Source organism: Phalangium opilio, unplaced genomic scaffold, assembly GCF_054372755.1.
Source record: "Phalangium opilio isolate 3A_F unplaced genomic scaffold, DU_Popi_V2 ptg000041l_1, whole genome shotgun sequence".
Taxonomy (NCBI): Eukaryota; Metazoa; Arthropoda; class Arachnida; order Opiliones; family Phalangiidae; genus Phalangium; species Phalangium opilio.
Genome location: NW_028324165.1, coordinates 6404228 through 6423598, shown reverse-complemented (window position 1 = coordinate 6423598; position 19371 = coordinate 6404228). Strand labels below are relative to the sequence as shown.

The 19371-nt window shown below is 37.8% G+C and overlaps 1 protein-coding gene, 1 long non-coding RNA gene and 1 other non-coding gene across 7 annotated transcripts; 2 read left to right on the top strand and 1 right to left on the bottom strand.

Annotated features, from left to right (window-relative positions):
• The first annotated feature begins 1332 nt into the window (after positions 1-1332).
• On the top strand, positions 1333-1405 carry TRNAV-UAC (transfer RNA valine (anticodon UAC)). Its single transcript has one exon. It is a non-coding gene; the product is annotated as a tRNA-Val (tRNA).
• A 10940-nt stretch (positions 1406-12345) lies between these two features.
• Positions 12346-13048, bottom strand: LOC149679599 (uncharacterized). Its single transcript, XR_016365843.1, has 2 exons — positions 12573-13048; positions 12346-12508 (listed from the first exon to the last, which is right to left on the bottom strand). It is a non-coding gene; the product is annotated as an uncharacterized LOC149679599 (long non-coding RNA).
• A 13-nt stretch (positions 13049-13061) lies between these two features.
• On the top strand, positions 13062-19371 carry LOC149679598 (uncharacterized). 5 transcript variants are annotated; one of them, XM_089835424.1, is made up of 7 exons: positions 13062-13436; positions 13505-14003; positions 14333-14414; positions 14485-14589; positions 14944-15075; positions 15161-16046; positions 18401-19371. In XM_089835424.1, exons 2-7 carry the CDS (start codon positions 13954-13956, stop codon positions 18763-18765), a joined length of 1620 nt encoding a protein of 539 aa, XP_089691550.1. In that variant the 5' UTR covers positions 13062-13436; positions 13505-13953; the 3' UTR covers positions 18766-19371. The 5 variants fall into 5 exon arrangements, with proteins under 5 accessions (XP_089691550.1, XP_089691548.1, XP_089691551.1 ...); XM_089835422.1 differs by having other exon boundaries at positions 13502-14003; XM_089835425.1 differs by having other exon boundaries at positions 13062-13825; positions 13938-14003.

Below are 19371 nucleotides of genomic sequence, written 5' to 3'. Positions count from 1 at the left end.
TCTGTTATCTATCTATTCCGTATAAAAAAATCGTTCAGATTACATTCTACTTCATTAACATCGTTAGGGGTACGACATGTAACGAGTAACGTATAGCCTCCAAATGGCGGGGCATTCACCAAATGTTCACGCTATTGATTTGGGTTAATTTAAAATTATCGTTCAGTAATAGACCCCCATTATCCATAAAATAGGAAGCATTTGAGGCTGTACGAACACCATGTGAAGTTTTATCTTAATTTGTTAGTTTAATCTCAAATTTGTCCATGTTCTTACCCAAAAAAATTGTAATTTTGGGTTAATTTCACGTTAACTAAGTTTAAACCAACGTTGCATCGTTGTTCATTAGAGTTAATTTAGTTGAAAAAATGAGTTGAAATAATTCATCCTATTTGCAATACTCAATGGAGTTTTGGATGCTTGCCGAACATTCACTATTTCACCACAAACTTTCTAATTTCGCGCTTTTTGATAGGCTCGGCATATTTTTTTTTTGATTTTACCCCATACATAAGTCTATTATGTAAGGGACCTTACATAATAGACTTATGTCTACATAGATACAGGAAAATTGTCGCTAACTTTACCGTTGAATTCATACTCTCTTTTTTTTAGTACTTAGTAGGTGTATTCACGTATAGAGGTTTAATGGGAGAATTTTACTGTTTGTTCATATTGTCAAGTTTATTTTATCATACGTTTATTGGGTTAAGTTTGCATTCTGATGATTCTGTATATAAACTAAACAATGAAAGCTTTTTTTTTACATTAAAAAACATGTTTTTAATTAATTACAATTAGAATGACCGAGTTGCAATTAACGAGACCGGGATAATCCGAAAGTTGAGCTCAATTATAGTCTGTCAAACGAAAGAAGAGCCCTGAGAAATTTGTCCAAATTGGTGTCGCCACCATCGACCCCATAGTACTTTATCAACTTGTTTTGTTTTGTCAATAGTCGTCTGTAATATAGTCTGCTATAAACAGATAGGCTTAATTCTACAGGGCCGGTAGGCCCTTGTAGATATGACTTGATACTCTTTTGTAACGTTAAATCAAAATTCACATGCTTTTACCAATTTTCCTATGGAGATTAACATGGGGTTTTTCGTGATATTTAACCACCTCTAACTGAAAAACTAGAGCGAAGTTACTTTTCGGAATACTCTTAATTTAACAATTAAGTATTCAGGGTGTGCGATCGGCTAGTCTAATCAGAAACAATTAAGTCTAAGTATGTTAATTTTAGTTAATTACAGAAGTACTTGTTTCGACCATCGTGATTGGACATAATAATAATGCTAGAGCTCTTCGAAAACTCAAAATAACCAAGTATCTATGGTGTAGTGGTTATCACGTCCGCTTTACACTCGGAAGGTCCCAGGTTCGAGCCCTGGTAGATACATGACTTGACTATCGTTATTGGACACAATAATAAGCTAGATCTCTTCTAAAACTCAGAATAACCAAGTATTCATTGTGTAGTGGTTATCACGTCCGCTTTACACGCGGAAGGTCCCGGGTTCGAGCCCTGGTAGATACATGTTTTGACCATCGTAATTGGACATAATAATAAGCTAGATCTCTTAGGAATCTCAGTATTACCAGGTATGTGTAGTGTAGTGGTTATCTCGTCCGCCTAACACGCGGAAGGTGCAACGTTTGGGCCCTGCTAGATACATGTTTTGACCATCGTAATTGGACATAATAATAAGCGGTAAAGAAAACATAATTACTCAAAATTTAATTACATTAAGACTGAAGCGACAGATATTATATAAAAACGTCTTGGTTTGTGTTAGGTGTAGGTGTTATAAAATAAAGCCGTGTCTTAAACATGAACATTTAATACTGTTTTAGTATTACAAAAATAGTTAACGAGAATTTACATTGTTACAAGGTGAAGTCTGCGCGCGAACTGAGGAGAGGTTGTTCGGCTTGCTGGTTATTAGATATATTTCTATTAGCGGTAGGGGAGCCATCTGTTATCGAATATGTGACTAAGAGGAAGGCGCGAAACTTAAATGTTATTTTATGAAATGGCCCTAACATCACTTTCCCCGTTAAAAAAAGATTTATACATTAAATGGGACGCGAGGCTTGCGCGTACGAAGTGAACGCCGTGGTGCGGTGACTGCGGTTTGTGCGGCTACGTCGAGACCTGGAGTTGCTGTGGAAGGTGTTTGCATAAGACTAGTTTGGTCAATGGTGTGAGCAGGGCTGGCAAGTGAGGCATGGAGCGGTGTTTGCATGACAGCTACTTGCGGTGACGATGGCTCTATGTTACTTGAATCAATAGTCGTTTTGGGTCTGACGAGAGACATAGGAATCGAGGGTTTGGTTTGTTGAGAGGACTTTTGCTGATCGGATGTAATCTCGGTATTGGATGTGCGGAAGCGAATTTGGTTTCTATGGCGTTGAATGATCTGATTGTCGTTGGTTCGAACGCGAAACATCATGGTTCCAATGGGGGCAATGATTTGACCCGGTAACCATTTAGCACCTTTGCCATAGTTGCGAACATGTACTAATGTTCCCTCAGTGATCGATGGTAAAGTGGAAGTAAGTGGTAGTTTGTTCTTGTGTTCGAGTTGTTCCGGTCGGCAAAGATCTAGTTTGGTCAGTATGGGGCGGTTGAGCATTAATTCTGCCGGTGATAAGTTACCGTGTATGGGTGTTCTTCGATAGTTTATCAAAAGTCTGTCGAGTCGATGTCGAAGAGTTCCCGTGTGGAAATGGTCAAGTCCGGTTTCGATAACGCGTATTTCTGGTGATGATCCTCCCGTAAGCTTTCGCAAGGTAGTTTTAACAGTACGAACAAAACGTTCGGCTTGACCGTTGCTTTCAGGGTGGTAAGGAGCGATGGTTAGGTGTTCGATACCGTTGTTTTTGAGAAATGTTTGAAATTCCGAACTCGTAAAGCAGGTGGCGTTGTCCGATACGAGTGTGGGCGGAATTCCGAATCGGGACATGTGCGTTCGGAGGCAAGATATAACGGTGGCAGATGAGGTTGACGTAGTTATATCGATTTCCATCCACTTAGAAAAAGAATCCACGGTGATCAAAAGATAATGGTTGTCCAAAGGACCGGCGAAGTCGACATGGATACGACGCCATGGGGCAGAGGCAATAGGCCATGGGGAGTAATGTTTGGCGGGCATGGGAGCCTGCTCTCTGCACGTGAGGCAAGTGGCAGAGACAGCTGCTATATCGGCATTTAATCCTGGCCACCAAAACTTGGAACGGGCAAGTTCTTTCATAGGACGGACGCCTTGATGGGTGCTGTGAAGTTCATCAATCAGTGTGGAGCGCAGTGCAACGGGAATAACGATTCTGTTACCGAAGAGTAGAATGTTATTGTCTACTGACAGTTCGTGACGAAGGGTGTAAAACGGCTTCAGGTCGGTACAGGTAACGCGTAAAGGCCATCCGTTGCGGACGTATCGTAGTACTTTGGCCAATGTTTGGTCTTGGGTAGTGGCATCGGCAAGATCAGTGGCTGTGACGGGTGCGATGGAACCCGGTTGTAGTAATAATACAAGCTCTGACGGAAGTGGGGGATCGCGGATCGTCGACGGGAGCGGAAGACGACTTAGAGCGTCTGCGTTACAATGATCACGCCCCTTTTTGTATTCAATAGTGTAATCATAACTCGAAAGGATTAAGGCCCATCGTTGCAAACGAGCTGCGGCCATTGGCGGAACTGGTTTATTTTCGGAGAATATGGCCAGAAGTGGTTTGTGATCCGTCACGAGTTTAAATCGCTTGCCCAAAAGATAATCGCGATGACGAGTGACGCCGAAAACGATAGCTAGCGCCTCTCGTTCTATCTGCGGGTAGTTACGTTCAGCGGGTGATAATGTCCGTGACGCAAAAGCTATAGGACGTTCGCCATCGTCCATGGCATGTGAAATTACAGCGCCTATTCCAACGGGGGAAGCATCACAGGCAAGGATAACTTCGCGTTGGGGGTCGAATAGAACCAGTACGTCCGAGGATTGGATCGCAGATTTGGCCGCTTGAAAGGCATTCTGATGGAGGTCAGTCCATTGCCATGCGACTGTTTTGTGAAGAAGGTCGTACAATGGCGCGAGAAGCATTGCTGAGTTCTTGATGAAGCGGGCATAATAATTTACGAGGCCCAAGAAAGAGCGTAATTCATCCGTGTTGGTTGGTGCCGGTGCGTCATGAATGGCAGCGAGTTTCGATAACTGGGGATGTAAACCACTGGCATCTAAACGGTAACCCAGGAAATCAACAGAGGTCGCAAAAAAGTCACATTTTTCTTTGCGAAGCTTAAGTCCGGCATTTGCGAAAATAGCGAAACATTTGTCCAATCGCGTTAGTAATTCTTGGTCATTTTTGGCGCCGATGAGTATGTCATCCTGGAAAGGCAGACAAGATGGAATATCTTGCAAAAGTGTGTCTATGTGGCGCTGGAAAATGGCTGAGGCAGAAGAAATACCAAAGGGTAAACGGTTGTATTGATAAAGGCCTTTGGTTGTGTTGACAACTACATGTTTTCGTGATTCAGGAGCCAATTCCAGTTGGTTATATGCGTTTTGCATATCAAGGCGGGCAAAAATGGTACAACCGGCCAATTTGGCGAAGATGTCATCAACGCGCGGTAGAGGGTACTGCTCAATGTCAATGATTTTATTAGTCGTAACCTTAAAATCTCCGCAGAGGCGGACAGTTTTTTTGTCTTTCTTCAGAACGGGAACAATGGGTGTAGCGTATTCTGCATGATGAATGGGACTGATAATTCCCTCATTCTCGAGTCGTGTGATTTCGCTCTCGACCAAGTCTTTCAAGTGATAAGGCACAGAGCGAGCTTTGAAAAACGGCGGCGTAGGTGCATCGGAGCGAATGTGCAATTTGACTTGTTGCCCCTTGAGACATCCTATGCCTGGCGTAAAAAGATTGGCATGCTTCGTTAATAGAGCGGTAAGTTCGGCGGTCGGAGCAGCAATATGTTGGACGATTAAGCGATCATCTTTGACGGCAGGTTTAGGTATGACATTCAAACTGGAGAAAATCCAATCGCGTCCCATGAGTGAAGGACCCGACCCCTCATATATCAAAAGCGGTAAATGCAAGAACTTGTCATTGTATCCTGCTTCAACCAACAACTCGCCCTTGATTTTGACGTTCTGTCCCGTAAAGGAAGCGAGTGTGTGTTTACTCTCTTGTAGGCTTTCCAAATAAGGTGCTATGACTTGGTGTGTTTCGGGAACTAAGGTGAAAGCAGAACCTGTGTCCATTTCAAGAGTAATTGGTCGTTGGTTGATGAGACAAGGAAGGAAAATCGGCGGTGACGAAGTGACGTTGGTAGTAGATAAAACTTCGTGTTGTACATCGTTCTGCGGCTTGATTGTGGAACGAAGGTGAAAAAGATCATATTCAGGTGGCGGTTCGTCTGGAATATCGTCCGTCGTAGGTTCGTCATCATGGATATAGTGGGCTGTGTCGCCGGAGCGACGCCTGGTATTGTTTGAGCTTGGTGTGACAGGTCCATGTCTGGCACGACCACGATTGGGGCTTGGACGTACGTTACGCGACTGACTTTGCGTGCGAAGCTGCGATTGGTTGCGTGATTTTCTGCAAGCTGTAGCTAAATGTCCTTTGGTGCCACATTGAAAACATTCAGCGTCTCTGTATGGGCACTCCCATTCGTGATGTTTGGCACTGGAACAGCGAATACATGGGTATTGCGAGGCACTTGTTTTGACTCCGCGATTGGTATGTGCAGTTGCGTCTGGCAATTGTGAATTGGACGTTGTGTTATTCGCCCTTTGTTGTCTTCTTTTGAAATGCGATAATTTGTTAACTTGACCAGAGTCCTGTTGTGATTTGATATCGAGAGCATCCTTCTCTACGGTTTCGAGGGATTGAGCGATAGTTATGGCTTTCTTGATATCGAGGGCTGTTTCTGCGAGGAGACGTTTTTGAACTGCTTCGTTATTGATACCACATACAAGTCTATCGCGCAACATCGTATCTAATGTGTTACCAAAGTTACAAAATTCTGCCATTTGTCTTAAGGCAGCAACATACATGGCAACTGATTCACCTGTTTTCCTATCTCGTTTGTAAAATTTACACCGTTCTACGATTTCCGACGGTATCGGTTCAAAATGTTTGGTTAAAATGTCAGTGAGTTCGTCATATGTCTTGGTATCTGGTTTGTCGGGAGCAATAAGACTTCGAAGTAAGGAATATGTTTTCACACCTATTACTGTTAAAAGCACGGCACGCTTTTTCGTTAAGACTGCGGTGTTGTCAGCACCTGGAGCTGTACTCACGATAATGTCATTAGCCAAAAAAAATTGGTCTAAACGTTCTTTATAAATTGTCCAAGGTTCAGCACCGTCATCAAAAGGTGAAAACTTATTGTAAATAGCAGCCATTTTTTTCGGTAGGGAAAAAGCAATATGGCGGCTAGACGAGAGCGTTGGCTAACTTGGCTTCGTTAGGCCCGGCACGGTTTGGATTGTGGAATCTGGGTGCGGCGCGATTGTTCTCTCGCGACGGCGAAACTGTTATACGTTACGCGTACTTGGTACTCGCGATAGCGAAACTGTTATGTTGTTAACGCGTACTTGGTACCCAGCACCACCAAAAAAATGAGAAACACGCATTCCGTCGCCAATTGTTAGGTGTAGGTGTTATAAAATAAAGCCGTGTCTTAAACATGAACATTTAATACTGTTTTAGTATTACAAAAATAGTTAACGAGAATTTACATTGTTACAAGGTGAAGTCTGCGCGCGAACTGAGGAGAGGTTGTTCGGCTTGCTGGTTATTAGATATATTTCTATTAGCGGTAGGGGAGCCATCTGTTATCGAATATGTGACTAAGAGGAAGGCGCGAAACTTAAATGTTATTTTATGAAATGGCCCTAACAGTTTGGACCAAGGCCGAAAAAACAAACGATATGTGTGAGGTTTATCAATTGACTGAAGTTTCAGATATTGAAATTTTTTCTAGTTATTTTTATCCACTCAATCCTTAATCAATATTTAATTCAATCAACTGATTTTACTGTTAATCGACCTAGTCCCTCTAAATTAATTGAAAAAATTACATATCTACGCTTTTTCAAGAACAATTACATTTTCCGAAAACATTTTATCATGAAATTAATTATTTTGAAGGGATTTCGTGTCGATACTCACTAACTTGTGAGCATCTTGACCGACATAGTTTTAATTGTTGCTGGCTTGACAAATTTTCAAGTTTGCACCAAAAGAAGTTTAAATCTGTTTTAAGTTGTTGATAAGACTGTCGTTTAGAGTGAATGTCGTCTACTTAAGACTAAGCAACAAAGTTTATCCTGTGTGGTAAAGGGTAAAGATCACATAAACAGAAATACTTCTCAGACTTGTTATATTCATTTCCCGCGGAAATAATATGGTTAAACAAATCATTCATTACTAGTTATGCCAAGAAGGTCACATTTAACTCCGACACCCCCTCCCTTCCTCTATTTTCCCAATATATGGCATTTTATAATCACCAGTGGTTTCAGTGTATGGGTCATCTGAGCCGTCGCAACACACTCAGCCAATATTACCATAGACTGAGTTATGACCAAGAAATTCTTAAGTACGGAAAAGGAAGTTCCAGTGCAACTTTACCATCAAAGAGGCGACAATAGAAATGTAGCATTTCGATATACGAAATTAAATGTATAAATTCGCGCAACACCCTTGTTTGGCATCCACGATCAAATATTTACATTTTCCATTCGAGTTATGCCAAAGTTCGCTTGCTTGTTTTAGACATCCAGTAGAACATTTCAAATATTCAATACTGTATCCTCAACATGATAAATTAATTTCACGATAGAATGTTTTCGGAAAATGTAATTGTTCTTGAAAAAGCGTAGATATGTAATTTTTTCAATTAATTTAGAGGGACTAGGTCGATTAACAGTAAAATCAGTTGATTGAATTAAATATTGATTAAGGATTGAGTGTATAAAAATAACTAGAAAAAATTTCAATATCTGAAACTTCAGTCAATTGATAAACCTCACACATATCGTTTGTTTTTTCGGCCTTGGTCCAAACCAAGACGTTTTTATATAATCGCAATGGAACCAATACATTTTGCAATATATATTTAATACGTTTATGTTTCATGGTTTTTTACGATCATCGAGTATTAAAGAATATAAAACAAAATTAACGACAAGACACCAGTTTTATCTTTGTTGAACTAGCATTGCAATATATTTTAATGACATAAGTTAAAGTATCTGTATATAGCAGACTATATTACAGACGACTATTGACGAAACAAAACAAGTTGATAAAGTACTATGGGGTCGATGGTGGCGACACCAATTTGGACAAATTTCTCAGGGCTCTTCTTTCGTTTGACAGACTATAGTATCTTTATGCTAAATTTCAAGGCAATTCACCGTGGGGGGGAGGGGGAGGAGATTCAAGGTTTTTGTTTTTTCCGCGCAAAATCCTGTATTTTAATTAGCTCTGTATTGTAATTATTTTTTATTAGAACGAGTGATTTGTGAGTGAAGTCATATGAATTGATTTCATCGCAAAATACCTACTTTTACAAAAATATTTAGTTTGCTTTTGGAAATTGTTATAGATAGTTTTTGCGCAAGGTTAGTAAAGTATAAAATCGCTATAATAGGTTTGCTCAATCAAGGTCAAAAGCTTATCTTTTTTAAAGATTGTTCATTGGCTGTTAGTTTTGACGTCACTGAGAGACCCAAAAAACAAACGGCTCGATGATTTTGAATTTGTGATGGCTGGTTGATTGGATTTAGAGTAAAGATAGAGTGCCAATTTTATTGAATTGTAAGTTTTTAACTCTTGAAATTGATCTGTAGATTATCTTAATTAGGTTTTTAAACGTTACATCCGTTGAGTTCTTATAAATTTAAAGTTAAAAGTAGCGCAATGGGCAAGGCTTATGGTAAAGACTTTGGGTATGGTTTTGGACGTTTGGCGTTTGGGTAATAACAAAAGTAGATAAATTGGTAATAATTTCTGTTGAAGAACTTTAAGAAGTTGTGCCATTATGATAATTTCTGTCAGAACTTTCTCTATACGGTTGTAATTTAATAGATTATAATTATTTTCTATTTAGGGAAGGTGTAAATTGGTAAATAATGCCGGGAACAAGATGTGCAGTTGCCGTGTGTAACAATAGTCTGCTTAAAACCAAAAATAATAAGTCTACAGCCAATATTCGTTATTATTCTTTTCCTAAAGAACCTGGGCTTAGAAAAATTTGGGTCAACAAATGTAGAAGGGTTGGGAAATGGAATCCATCGACTAGTCGAATCTGTTCCAAACACTTCAAAGATGATAATTTTGAACGTGATATGCAAGCGGAACTTTTAGGGCTTCCTGAACGCAAAGTGTTAAAGTTCAATGCAGTGCCAACTGAAAACTTATTACAATGTAACACTGGAAAAACTGCTTCTCTGTGTGACAGAGAGGCAAGGTTATGTAGAAGAAACAGAAGAAAAACTGCCCAAGATATCATAGCATCAACGTCTGTTGCATCAGAAGGTAATGAAATGCCAGAAATGGTTAACAACCAAAATGCTGTGGATGTTGAAATTTCCCCAATCCAAGAAGATACACCAAGAAATCTTGTAGAAATACCCAGTGAAAATATTAATCTAATCAAGAACTTAAAGGCTAGAATAAGCTTTTTAGAAAAGAGTCGTAGTCGAGTAATTAAGCAACGTAAGCAAAAAGACACAGTAATTCGAGACTTGAAAGTACAACTTTCAATGCAAACCCTTGTTTCTAAAAGAGCTCTTAAAGACCTCAAAGCCTTAAAAACCAAGAAAAACAAAAAAGCAAAGTATAATTCAAAATTAGCTGATATTTTGCGGGTGGTGTTTTCAGATAGTCAGATAAAGAGACTTTTGGGGAAAAAAAGGGTTAATTGGGGTTCTGAGGATTTAAAAAATGCATTCACCCTGCGCTATTTTAGCAAACGAGCCTACGTATTTTTGAAAAAGGACCTTCATATTCCCCTACCAGGTCTATCTACCTTGAGAGCTTACGCCTCTAAACTAAATTTAAGACAAGGTATATTGACAGATGTTTTAAATTTGATGAAAGTTACTGGTAGTGTAAAACCCACGCGTGAGAAACTTGCAGTTTTGACATTTGATGAAATGAAAGTTCAAAGTCAATATGAGTATGATGTTAAAGCAGACCAGGTAGTGGGCAAACATGAACAAATGCAAGTGGCTATGGTCCGAGGGCTGTATGGAAATTGGAAACAACCAATATACATTGGCTTTGACCAAAAAATGACAAAAACCTTACTGTTAGAAATTATCACCAAGCTTCACGAAGCTGGATATCTTGTTGTATCAACAGTTTGTGACATGGGTGGAGGGAACATGGGGTTGTGGCGTGAACTTGGAGTAAATATTAACAGAAATTGGTTTTATCATCCTAGTGTTAGTGAACAATTAATTTACTGCTTCGCAGATGCACCCCATGCACTAAAATTAATTCGAAACTGGCTTTTGGACAAGGGATTTATTCTGGAAGATGGGGATGTTGATGTAAATAGAAAACCTTTAGACGAATTACTAAAATTAGACTTTAACGAACTTAAAATGTGTCACAAACTAAGAGCAATTCATTTGGAATGCCGAGGGCCAACAAGGCAAAATGTAAAACTAGCTGCTCAGCTGTTATCTAACAATGTTTCAAAAGCATTATATTCAATTTACATTTCCAAAAAACAAAGTCATTCTTCAGATGAAAATCTTGAAGACTACCAAAATCTATCCAAATTCATAGAAAAGGTCAATGCGTGGTTTCAAATTTTCAATTCCTACACTGAAAATGATCCTGTTAAAATTAAATGTGCGTTTGGTGTTCATTTAACAGAGCAGTTAGAGGCATTAAATGAAATGTCTAATCTAATAGATGACATGAGGTGTAAAGGAACGAAATGCCTACAAATTTTTCAAAAAGGGTTGCTGATCTCTATTAAGTCTCTTAAAGACTTATATTTTGACCTTAAAAATAAATTTGGCTATAAATATATCTTAACTCATCGTTTAAATCAAGACTGCCTCGAGAATTTTTTCTCTCAGGTTCGTACTAGAGGAGGCTTAAATGATCACCCAACGCCTCTTAATTCAATATACCGAATTAGAATGATTATACTGGGAAAAAATCCTGGTGTATGTCACCAAAATAGCAATACGTCTGATTTAAGCCAATCTGAGTATCTTTCTAGTGATATTGTAAATTCTCCATCTTTTCAGGAAGGAGAATATGTTTTAGCTAGTGCCTTTAAAAAAGCCTCAATAGAACCTATTAATCCAGATTGCAGCACAGCTGCAGATCTTAATAGTTTGATTGATGACAATAAAACATATTTAGCAAATAGTGACTCATCAAAAACTATTAAGAATACTAATGAATTGGACGAGAGTGATTTTTCAAAGTTGGAGGAAAATGGTATTGAGCTTTGCGCGGGTTGGCTAGCGAAAAAGCATAACAAAAAGTTTCCTGATTTGAACTTAACTGAAACTAAAACACTCTCGGACCATAGTTATGAGTTGCCATCTTGGGCAAATTTTTTATCTTACGGAGGCTTAGCAATCCCATCCTCTTCATTTTTAGCAACTGTTAATACATTCGAATCAGTTTTTAGATCTTATCTACCACAGTTTTCCCTTTCAAACGAGCCAAATCTAGTCAAAAATATCAGTGATTTAATTTTGCAAAGTTCTTCATTACCCAAGGAATTAGTACAATCTTTTGTGAAGTTAAGAGTATTCATTAGAATAAAATTCCTTAATAATGTCAAAAAAACAGATGCTGAAAATGGTGACAGTGGTCGGAAAAAGGCCAAAAAAATGAACAAGATAATTCATTAGTTTCACCCGCTTAAGAGTTTAGCCTATCTTATTTGAAATGCTTCTTAAAATACCATTAACTTTTGCCTTTTAAAACTGTGATATGAAATAAGAATCTTTTAAATTTACTTGTTTCCGTTTTCGAGAAACTAGGCTCCAAGCCATATTGCCCTTTAAATTCTGTGATAAGCATTATCATATCAAATAATAAAACAATAAATCTAATAAAAGATTAACTTATGTTCCTAGAAATAATTCTCCAAGTCAAACTACCTTTCATCTGTTATGCTAAAGATTCATATTTATTATTTAATAAACATATGTTCCTAGAAATGATTCTACAAGTCAGACTACCTTTCATCTGTTACGTTAAAGATTCATATTTATTATTTAATAAAAAAATGTTCCTAGAAATGATTCTACAAGTCAGACTAACTTTCATCTGTTATGTTAAAGATTCATATTTAATAAAAAAAAGTGTTTATTAGCAACGAATGTTTGTGTTTATTCCAGAATTACATCAGTTTTCTTGAATATATCCAACGTAATCTCGCTATGTAGACAAAATATATTGCAATAATTAACCACAATAATTTACATTGCTTTAAATTGGTTTGTTTCAAATTCTGAAACATGTAAACTATTGTAGTTTGTGCATTCAATTTCAATATCCAATTATCCATTCTTTACCTTAAATTTGCAAAGTTTAGCCATTGGGGTTGTAAAGTTCAGTACTACAATGGATGGGGAATATAATTGAAAATTATTCAACGATAAACAGAAAAAAAAACACTTCTCTCTCATATTTTAAAGCCCTAAAAGAAAAAATAACTAAATATCCTTAAATTTGAATAATCAAATACCCTTGGGCCTTGGCAATAGCAAAAAAGTCAAAAACACCATGGTCAATTATTCGGCGTTCAGCCTCCTAAATTCAACAATATTATTGAAAATAATGTAATAAAAACTCTTCCCTCGAACATTTTGCACGTAAAAATAACAAAAAATGGGATGAAAATAGTTTGAAAACTTTGAAATTGCTTCCCTATTCGTATAATCAATGGCCTTGACAAGCAAAAACAAACATTCTTCCCCCTCGGGGGTCTCTCGGTGACGTCAGACCAACCGCCCGCGAAAATTTGAAAATTCCGAAACTCGATCGAGCACCCCTTGGTTTTTGCGGTCCAAGTCTGGCAGAATCTCCGATATTTTCTCGACATGATACTTCTAGAGAACCACAGTTCACTCCATAGCAGTCTTCAGCACACTACCTCTGGTTCAAAACCAGTTTATTAATTGCTTGGACTAGTTTTAAAATTGAAGAAGTGAGGGTTACTGGTCCTCAGGACCAGTTTATTAATTAAGAACAAAGGTCGTGGCCAGTCCAGAAACAATTTTATTATTTCGGACACTAAGGGGGTCACTGGTCCCAAGCAGCGTGGGAAATAAGGCGGTGGCATAGGGCGAATGACCATTTTAAAAATTGCCTGGACCCGTTTAAAAATTAAATCGTAGGGGGTCAGTGGTGTACTTGACTACTAATAAAATTCAAAGGTAACTGGGTAACCAGAGTCCAGATATTATCTCAACTATTTTAATTACCCACTTCTTTATTTTAGCAGACGACGCGTCCTGGTCAATGGTCATAGATCAGTTTATTTATTCCAGACCAGTGGGGTGGCTGGCCCAATGTCCAGTTTTAAAAAATATTCTTATTTCCCAGACTGATTGACGGACGGCGGTTAGGAAAAGCTGTCTGCTAGACGTTCCCTTTTTTTTGGCGTTTGTACTTAGTAGTGATTAGTGAATTCCTTTGTTACGGTAGCGGTTCCTCATTTGAAGGCTTTAATGTATTTTTATTGATTATTAAAAAGAGTATCTATATACAAGAAAAGCTGTTAGTAACTGTGTAAGAAAAACAACGTTAATAAAAGCCTTGCCTGGTAAGAATGTATATTAAACTGAGGGAATTGAAACGCCCTTGGTAACACTAAATCTTTGTTTATGGCCATACTTTTTATTATTATTAAAATTTTACGTATTTTATCATAGCAGGATAACTGTACAAAGTATGATGGAATTTGTTAAAGAATGTCGTGTTATGATCGAACGTTTAAACTGGTAAGTGATGAATATAATGCAACTTGGATCACGTTAAACAGGAATAACGGATCCAAACCGATTGAAACTATTATACCTTGAAAAGAAATAGATCTTTCTTGCTGTTTAAAAAATTAAAAATGCTAGCAGGGTAAATAATTTATACGAAGCTAGTTGTAGTTGTATTCAGAAAATGTGCTTGAGATAATCCCTAGTCTTGAACAAAAGTGTCACAATTTAAGCATTGCTATGTTTTTCTTAGCTTTTTATAGCGAAAGCTACAATGTATGGGGAAACTTTCCTTGTCCGTTTTTGATTTACCTTCAGTTTGAAAAATTATTTTATTTTAGGGTAGATTTTCAATCTCACCAACTCTCGTTACAAAATTCCGAAATGAGTTTAGTAAATCTTCAAAGGGTGGCGATCAAAGAGGTATTTTGCGCAATTATTGCAATATTGCCCGTTTAAGACAAACTGAAGATGACGAAAACTTTGTTTTTAGGAAATGGACTACGAGGAAGATTGTAACTATGATCATTTGAGCAAAGATGATCTAATCAAAGAAGTAAAAGCTAGAGATGATCGAATTAGGAAACTGGAAGCCAAGGTATTTTCAAAGCATAGGGGTTTTTTAGCAGTGTGAAATTAAGCACAGAGATATGAGGAACTTTAAATGGACAGTTGTCGAATCAGGTGTCCCTTAAAATAGAACCAAACTCTATGAGTGGGTTAATTAATTAAGGTTATTGGTGAAAACACCTATCAGGATTGGCACAAAGCTAAGGGGATTGGCAACACGTCCTTCGTTTCTTTATTAACAAAGAAACCCGACGAGGGCCTTTGTTGCTGATCCCCTTCTTGCGTGTCATCATCTTCCCCTTTTTCTCGCTTGCCCCTTTAAAATACGTTTAGCCAAAGAAAGTCCGAAGATTGTTTTGTAATGGAATCTCATTTTGTTTAGTGCAATGTCTTAATTTCAAAAATGGCAAAAGAGAGAGTGAAAACATCATTAACGATAAATAAGCAAATAGACGAAATTGAAAGACTCAATAGGGTCAATAAAGACTTGGAAAGGAGAATCAAAGATCTGATGGTATGCAAGATCCTTCACTTTCATACTCGATGTGAAAGAGAATTACTTTAAGAATGAGAGTTATTGTTAATTGCTTAAAAAATAGGAGAAAAGTGGAATACATCAATTAGATAATGATGAATTAGTGAAAACTGAACCCGTTGAAAATGATTTGGGAAATAATGGCCAGGAGTTAACCCTTCCAGTTGTGATGCACAATGTCCAAGGCAACCTGTGTAAGGAAAATATTAGTCAAGAATCACCTGTTTCTGAGGTTGGCAATGCAAACACCGAAACTACCTTGAAAAAAACTGAAAATATGGGGTTTATAAAGCGAATTACGAATCCGTGTGTCCCTAAACCGAAATACAGTGACAGTTTGCCTCAAAGTGCGCCTTCACCTAAAATTAAGGTTGAAAACCAATTCGAAATGACTCCTGACTCGAACACGGAAAGCGATTCGCCACGAGAACCTCTTGAAAACAATATTAACGTTAACGATTCTTATCGTCAATCGCAAAGTGTCTCGACAGAGATAGAAATTGAGGATAATACAACTCGGTCGCAGAAATTTCGTGTTCCTGAATTTAATGTTGAAGCCAAAAAACATTTGCATCTTTCTCTCGACGCAAATGTCGAAAGCGATCCGCTAGAAGAAGCCCGTGAAAACGATCTTGATGATAACCAATCCACGATCATCTTGACAGATGCAAAGAAAACTTATAATAAGCAAAATCGAACTATGAGACTGTGCTTGCCAAAACTGAAGCGTGTTGATCCGAAGTCATTGAGTGTGCCAGTGTGTGTTACTCATCTTGAACGCAACCCAAATGACCTATCAGAATTGACCTCCGTCTCTATGGAAAGCGATTTACCCGAAGTTCCAATTGCAGGTCAACATAATAGTTCGGTGTCCAACTCGGAGACATTAGAAGATGTCGCTCCAAAGAATCCAGATGGTAAAACCTCATCGCCTCGTTCAGAAATTGCACGTAAGTCATTTCATTCTTTAATAGTCCTGAGTACCTAGATTGAAATATCACTTTTCTAAGCAACTATTTCCGCCTTCTGGGTATAAAGTCTAGTCGCGTATTTCATTTAACTGCTCGTAATACAATCCGAATGTATTTTTCCCCCTCCGAAAAACGCGAATGATGGAGACACGGCCTCCCTGCTTTTGGACGTAATTCCGCTTTAAACTTAGATGAAAACTAATCTTGGGTCGAAAACCCCTAAGCGATGCTTATTTTCAATCGTTATGGTTGTAAATACTTAATAACAAATAACAGTGGCATGACGCCATATTGTTGCGCACTTTAGTGTAGTTATACTGATTATATTATTGGAGCGTACGCTGATTCACGTGATCAAAGCCTTTACTTTTCTTCGACATTGCTTGTTCGTACAACTTGGCATTCTGTTCTTTTCAAGTGCGTCTCCACAATTCTACGTATTTCATGTCTTTTTTTGCAAACTTTATGTGATGAGTACATCGTTAATTCTACCTTGAAATGTTTTTCTTCATCCAGGCTAAATTAATTCAGTATCAAACTTAGTAAGGATGAAATTTATAGCGTCCCATTTTAACGCGAACCAGAAAAACCCCTAAAATGACATTAGTGTTCCTTTGGAAGCACGCAAGAAATTAATTTGATGAAAATCAATGCATTTACAAATTACACTAAGAAACTTCACATTTCTAGCCGCCATTTTTCAAGATGTCCGGGGATTAAAACTAATTTCTTTAACGTCCCTGCAACATTTATGCGGGAACGGTTAGGCCGGGGCATTGAGTTTCAATCAGGTACGACCAAAAACGGATTTATGTAAGAAGAACGTTGAACGTAGCAAATTCACTACCCATCCTCGCATACTTTATTGGGAAACTTCGTCTGCTTATATTTTGACTCCACCCACAAATTCTGTATATAGCGACTTCTAGAGATCGAAAATATCATTCTTATCTCTATTTTCGTGGTTAAATATTTTTTTCCGAAATTGCGCCAGTGGTAAAAAAGCAAAGTGGACAACAATGCGATATATCTCTCGATTTAGTGGAATTAAGTTTTAAAGTTAAGAATATAAATAATTGATGTTGAAGAAAAACTAGATACTTAAAAAAAGAAACATCAATTATTTATATTCTTAACTTTGCTTTTTTACCACTGGCGCAATTTCGGAGAAAAATATTTAACCACGAAAATAGAGATAAGAATGATATTTTCGATCTCTAGAAGTCGCTATATACAGAATTTGTGGGTGGAGTCAAAATATAAGCAGACGAAGTTTCCCAATAAAGTATGCGAGGATGGTACTAGAGGCTAAAGCTACGATCCGACGTTCTTAGTACATAAATCCGTTTTTGGTACGACTTTTACTTAACAACACCAGGGTGCCTATTCTGTAAGCTTCGAAAGAGAGTTGTCGATCGACATCTCTCTCTGTCTCGAAAATCACAAAAATGGTATTCTGTCAGAAGTTGTCGATTATCGACAAGTTGTCGAACTAGATATCGACACGGTTTCGTTTCGAGTAACCCCTCTTGCATGAGTTTTAATCTGAGAGTAAATAGCTGCCCTTCTACATTTATCTCGCTTTGAGTTAAATAATCTGGCTAGGGAAATTATTCGGTGAGTTTTACGAAGACAACGTTCTATCAGAAGTAGAAGAAGAAGATGTAGTTGTACTCAGGGTGCCTTTTGCTAGGCAGAGAAACAAAGTGAAAACTAGATGTGACAACAGAGAGTGTGAGCCAGAACGAAAGAAAATGGTAGCTTGTCTGCACGCAGCATCAGCTAGCATTTGATTCTCCGAACATCCGTTCAATTTGAAAATACGTCCTTTCGAGCCAAAGTTTCTCTTGCAATTTAATTTATGTTCATCCCCTTTTTACCTCTCCGTTTGACGATGTCGTCACGGAGAGGTATTACACTGGCCGTGTCTGTCACCGCGTTCACGCAATTGCGGGTTTTCTTATTATTTATTGTGAATCAATCGCCTTATATACCCTAAATTTCCAAAAATTGTTAAAGAGGCATACGCTTGAATTGAAACGTCAACAATAGCTATGTTTAAAATGATTTTAGGAATGAAGTTTCTTAGAATGACTAAACTAATATTAAGCTAAATTACCGACGATAAAAATAATCAATATAAATTATATTTAATTGAGAACAACGTCTCGACTCGTAGAGGTCTATTTTGGTTTCCCAACTTGTTGTTTATAAGGTCGTTTGCTCATAAAAACCGTTAGTTTTCGTGTGCGCTTGAATGTTACTGTATTTTTGATACTATATTGTAAATGATGTATGTGTCGTTTTTATATTTCATTAATAAATTTCTGTAGGGAAATTCAGCAAGAAACGTTCAACTCGGACCAAATATTCTGCTGAATATAAAAGGGGTCCACAACGTCACACAAAGAAGGGTAACGAAGAAAAACGCTTCAAATGTGATCAGTGTGACTATGCAAGCACGCAGAAGGCTCATTTGATCGCACATCAACGCATTCACAGTGGTGAAAAACCCTTCAAATGTGATCAGTGTGACTTTGCAAGTGCGTGGAAGACTGATTTGAAAAGACATCAACTCATTCACAGTGGTGAAAAACCCTTCAAATGTGATCAGTGTGACTATGCAAGCACGCAGAAGGTTCATTTGATCAGACATCAATTTATTCACAGTGGTGAAAAACCCACAGAATTAGATTAGTGCGAATATGCTAGTAATCGTATGAGTAATTTGATGATACAATGGTGAAAAACGCCTCAAGTGTGATCGGTGGGACTATATATATATGCAGACAGAAGTGTCATTTGATAGTACATAAACGTAGAAGTCACATGAATGAATAGATGGATTTACATTTTAAATGTGTAGGACAATAACCATATTTCATCGGCTTGTGTAATGAATGGGCCGACGCTGTGTATGTAACAATCCATTAAATTTCTCCATTATAAATTGTATTAACGGAAGCGCCGGAAGACTCTATTTGGTGCACTATACCCAGTTGTAACACCGCCATTTTCAGAAGTAATTTTATATTAAATGTAATAAAATTCACAAAGACGATGCTAAAATAAGCCTTAATAAATTTTGGATACGTTTTTCGAATTGTTCCAAACTTGTTTCCAAACGTTTGAGGTTTTTTCTTTCGAGCGATTTCCATTTCCGTTATCAGTCCCCTCGGAGCTTTCATTAGCACATAAATTGTCGGAAGTTTCTTCAGGTTTTGATGTAGTACTTGCTAAATGTCCTGGATCGTCATTTGCGTCTTTAATTACTTTAACTTCGTCATCAGCTCAGGTACTAGAT

Excerpts from the sequence above, each read along its gene's own strand:
- LOC149679598 (XM_089835424.1), top strand. The coding sequence starts at position 13,954 with ATGATGGAATTTGTTAAAGAATGTCGTGTTATGATCGAACGTTTAAAC. Across the intron at positions 14,415-14,484 it reads AAAGGGTGGCGATCAAAGAG|GAAATGGACTACGAGGAAGA; the intron begins GTATTTTGCGCA and ends CTTTGTTTTTAG. Across the intron at positions 14,590-14,943 it reads TTAGGAAACTGGAAGCCAAG|TGCAATGTCTTAATTTCAAA; the intron begins GTATTTTCAAAG and ends CATTTTGTTTAG.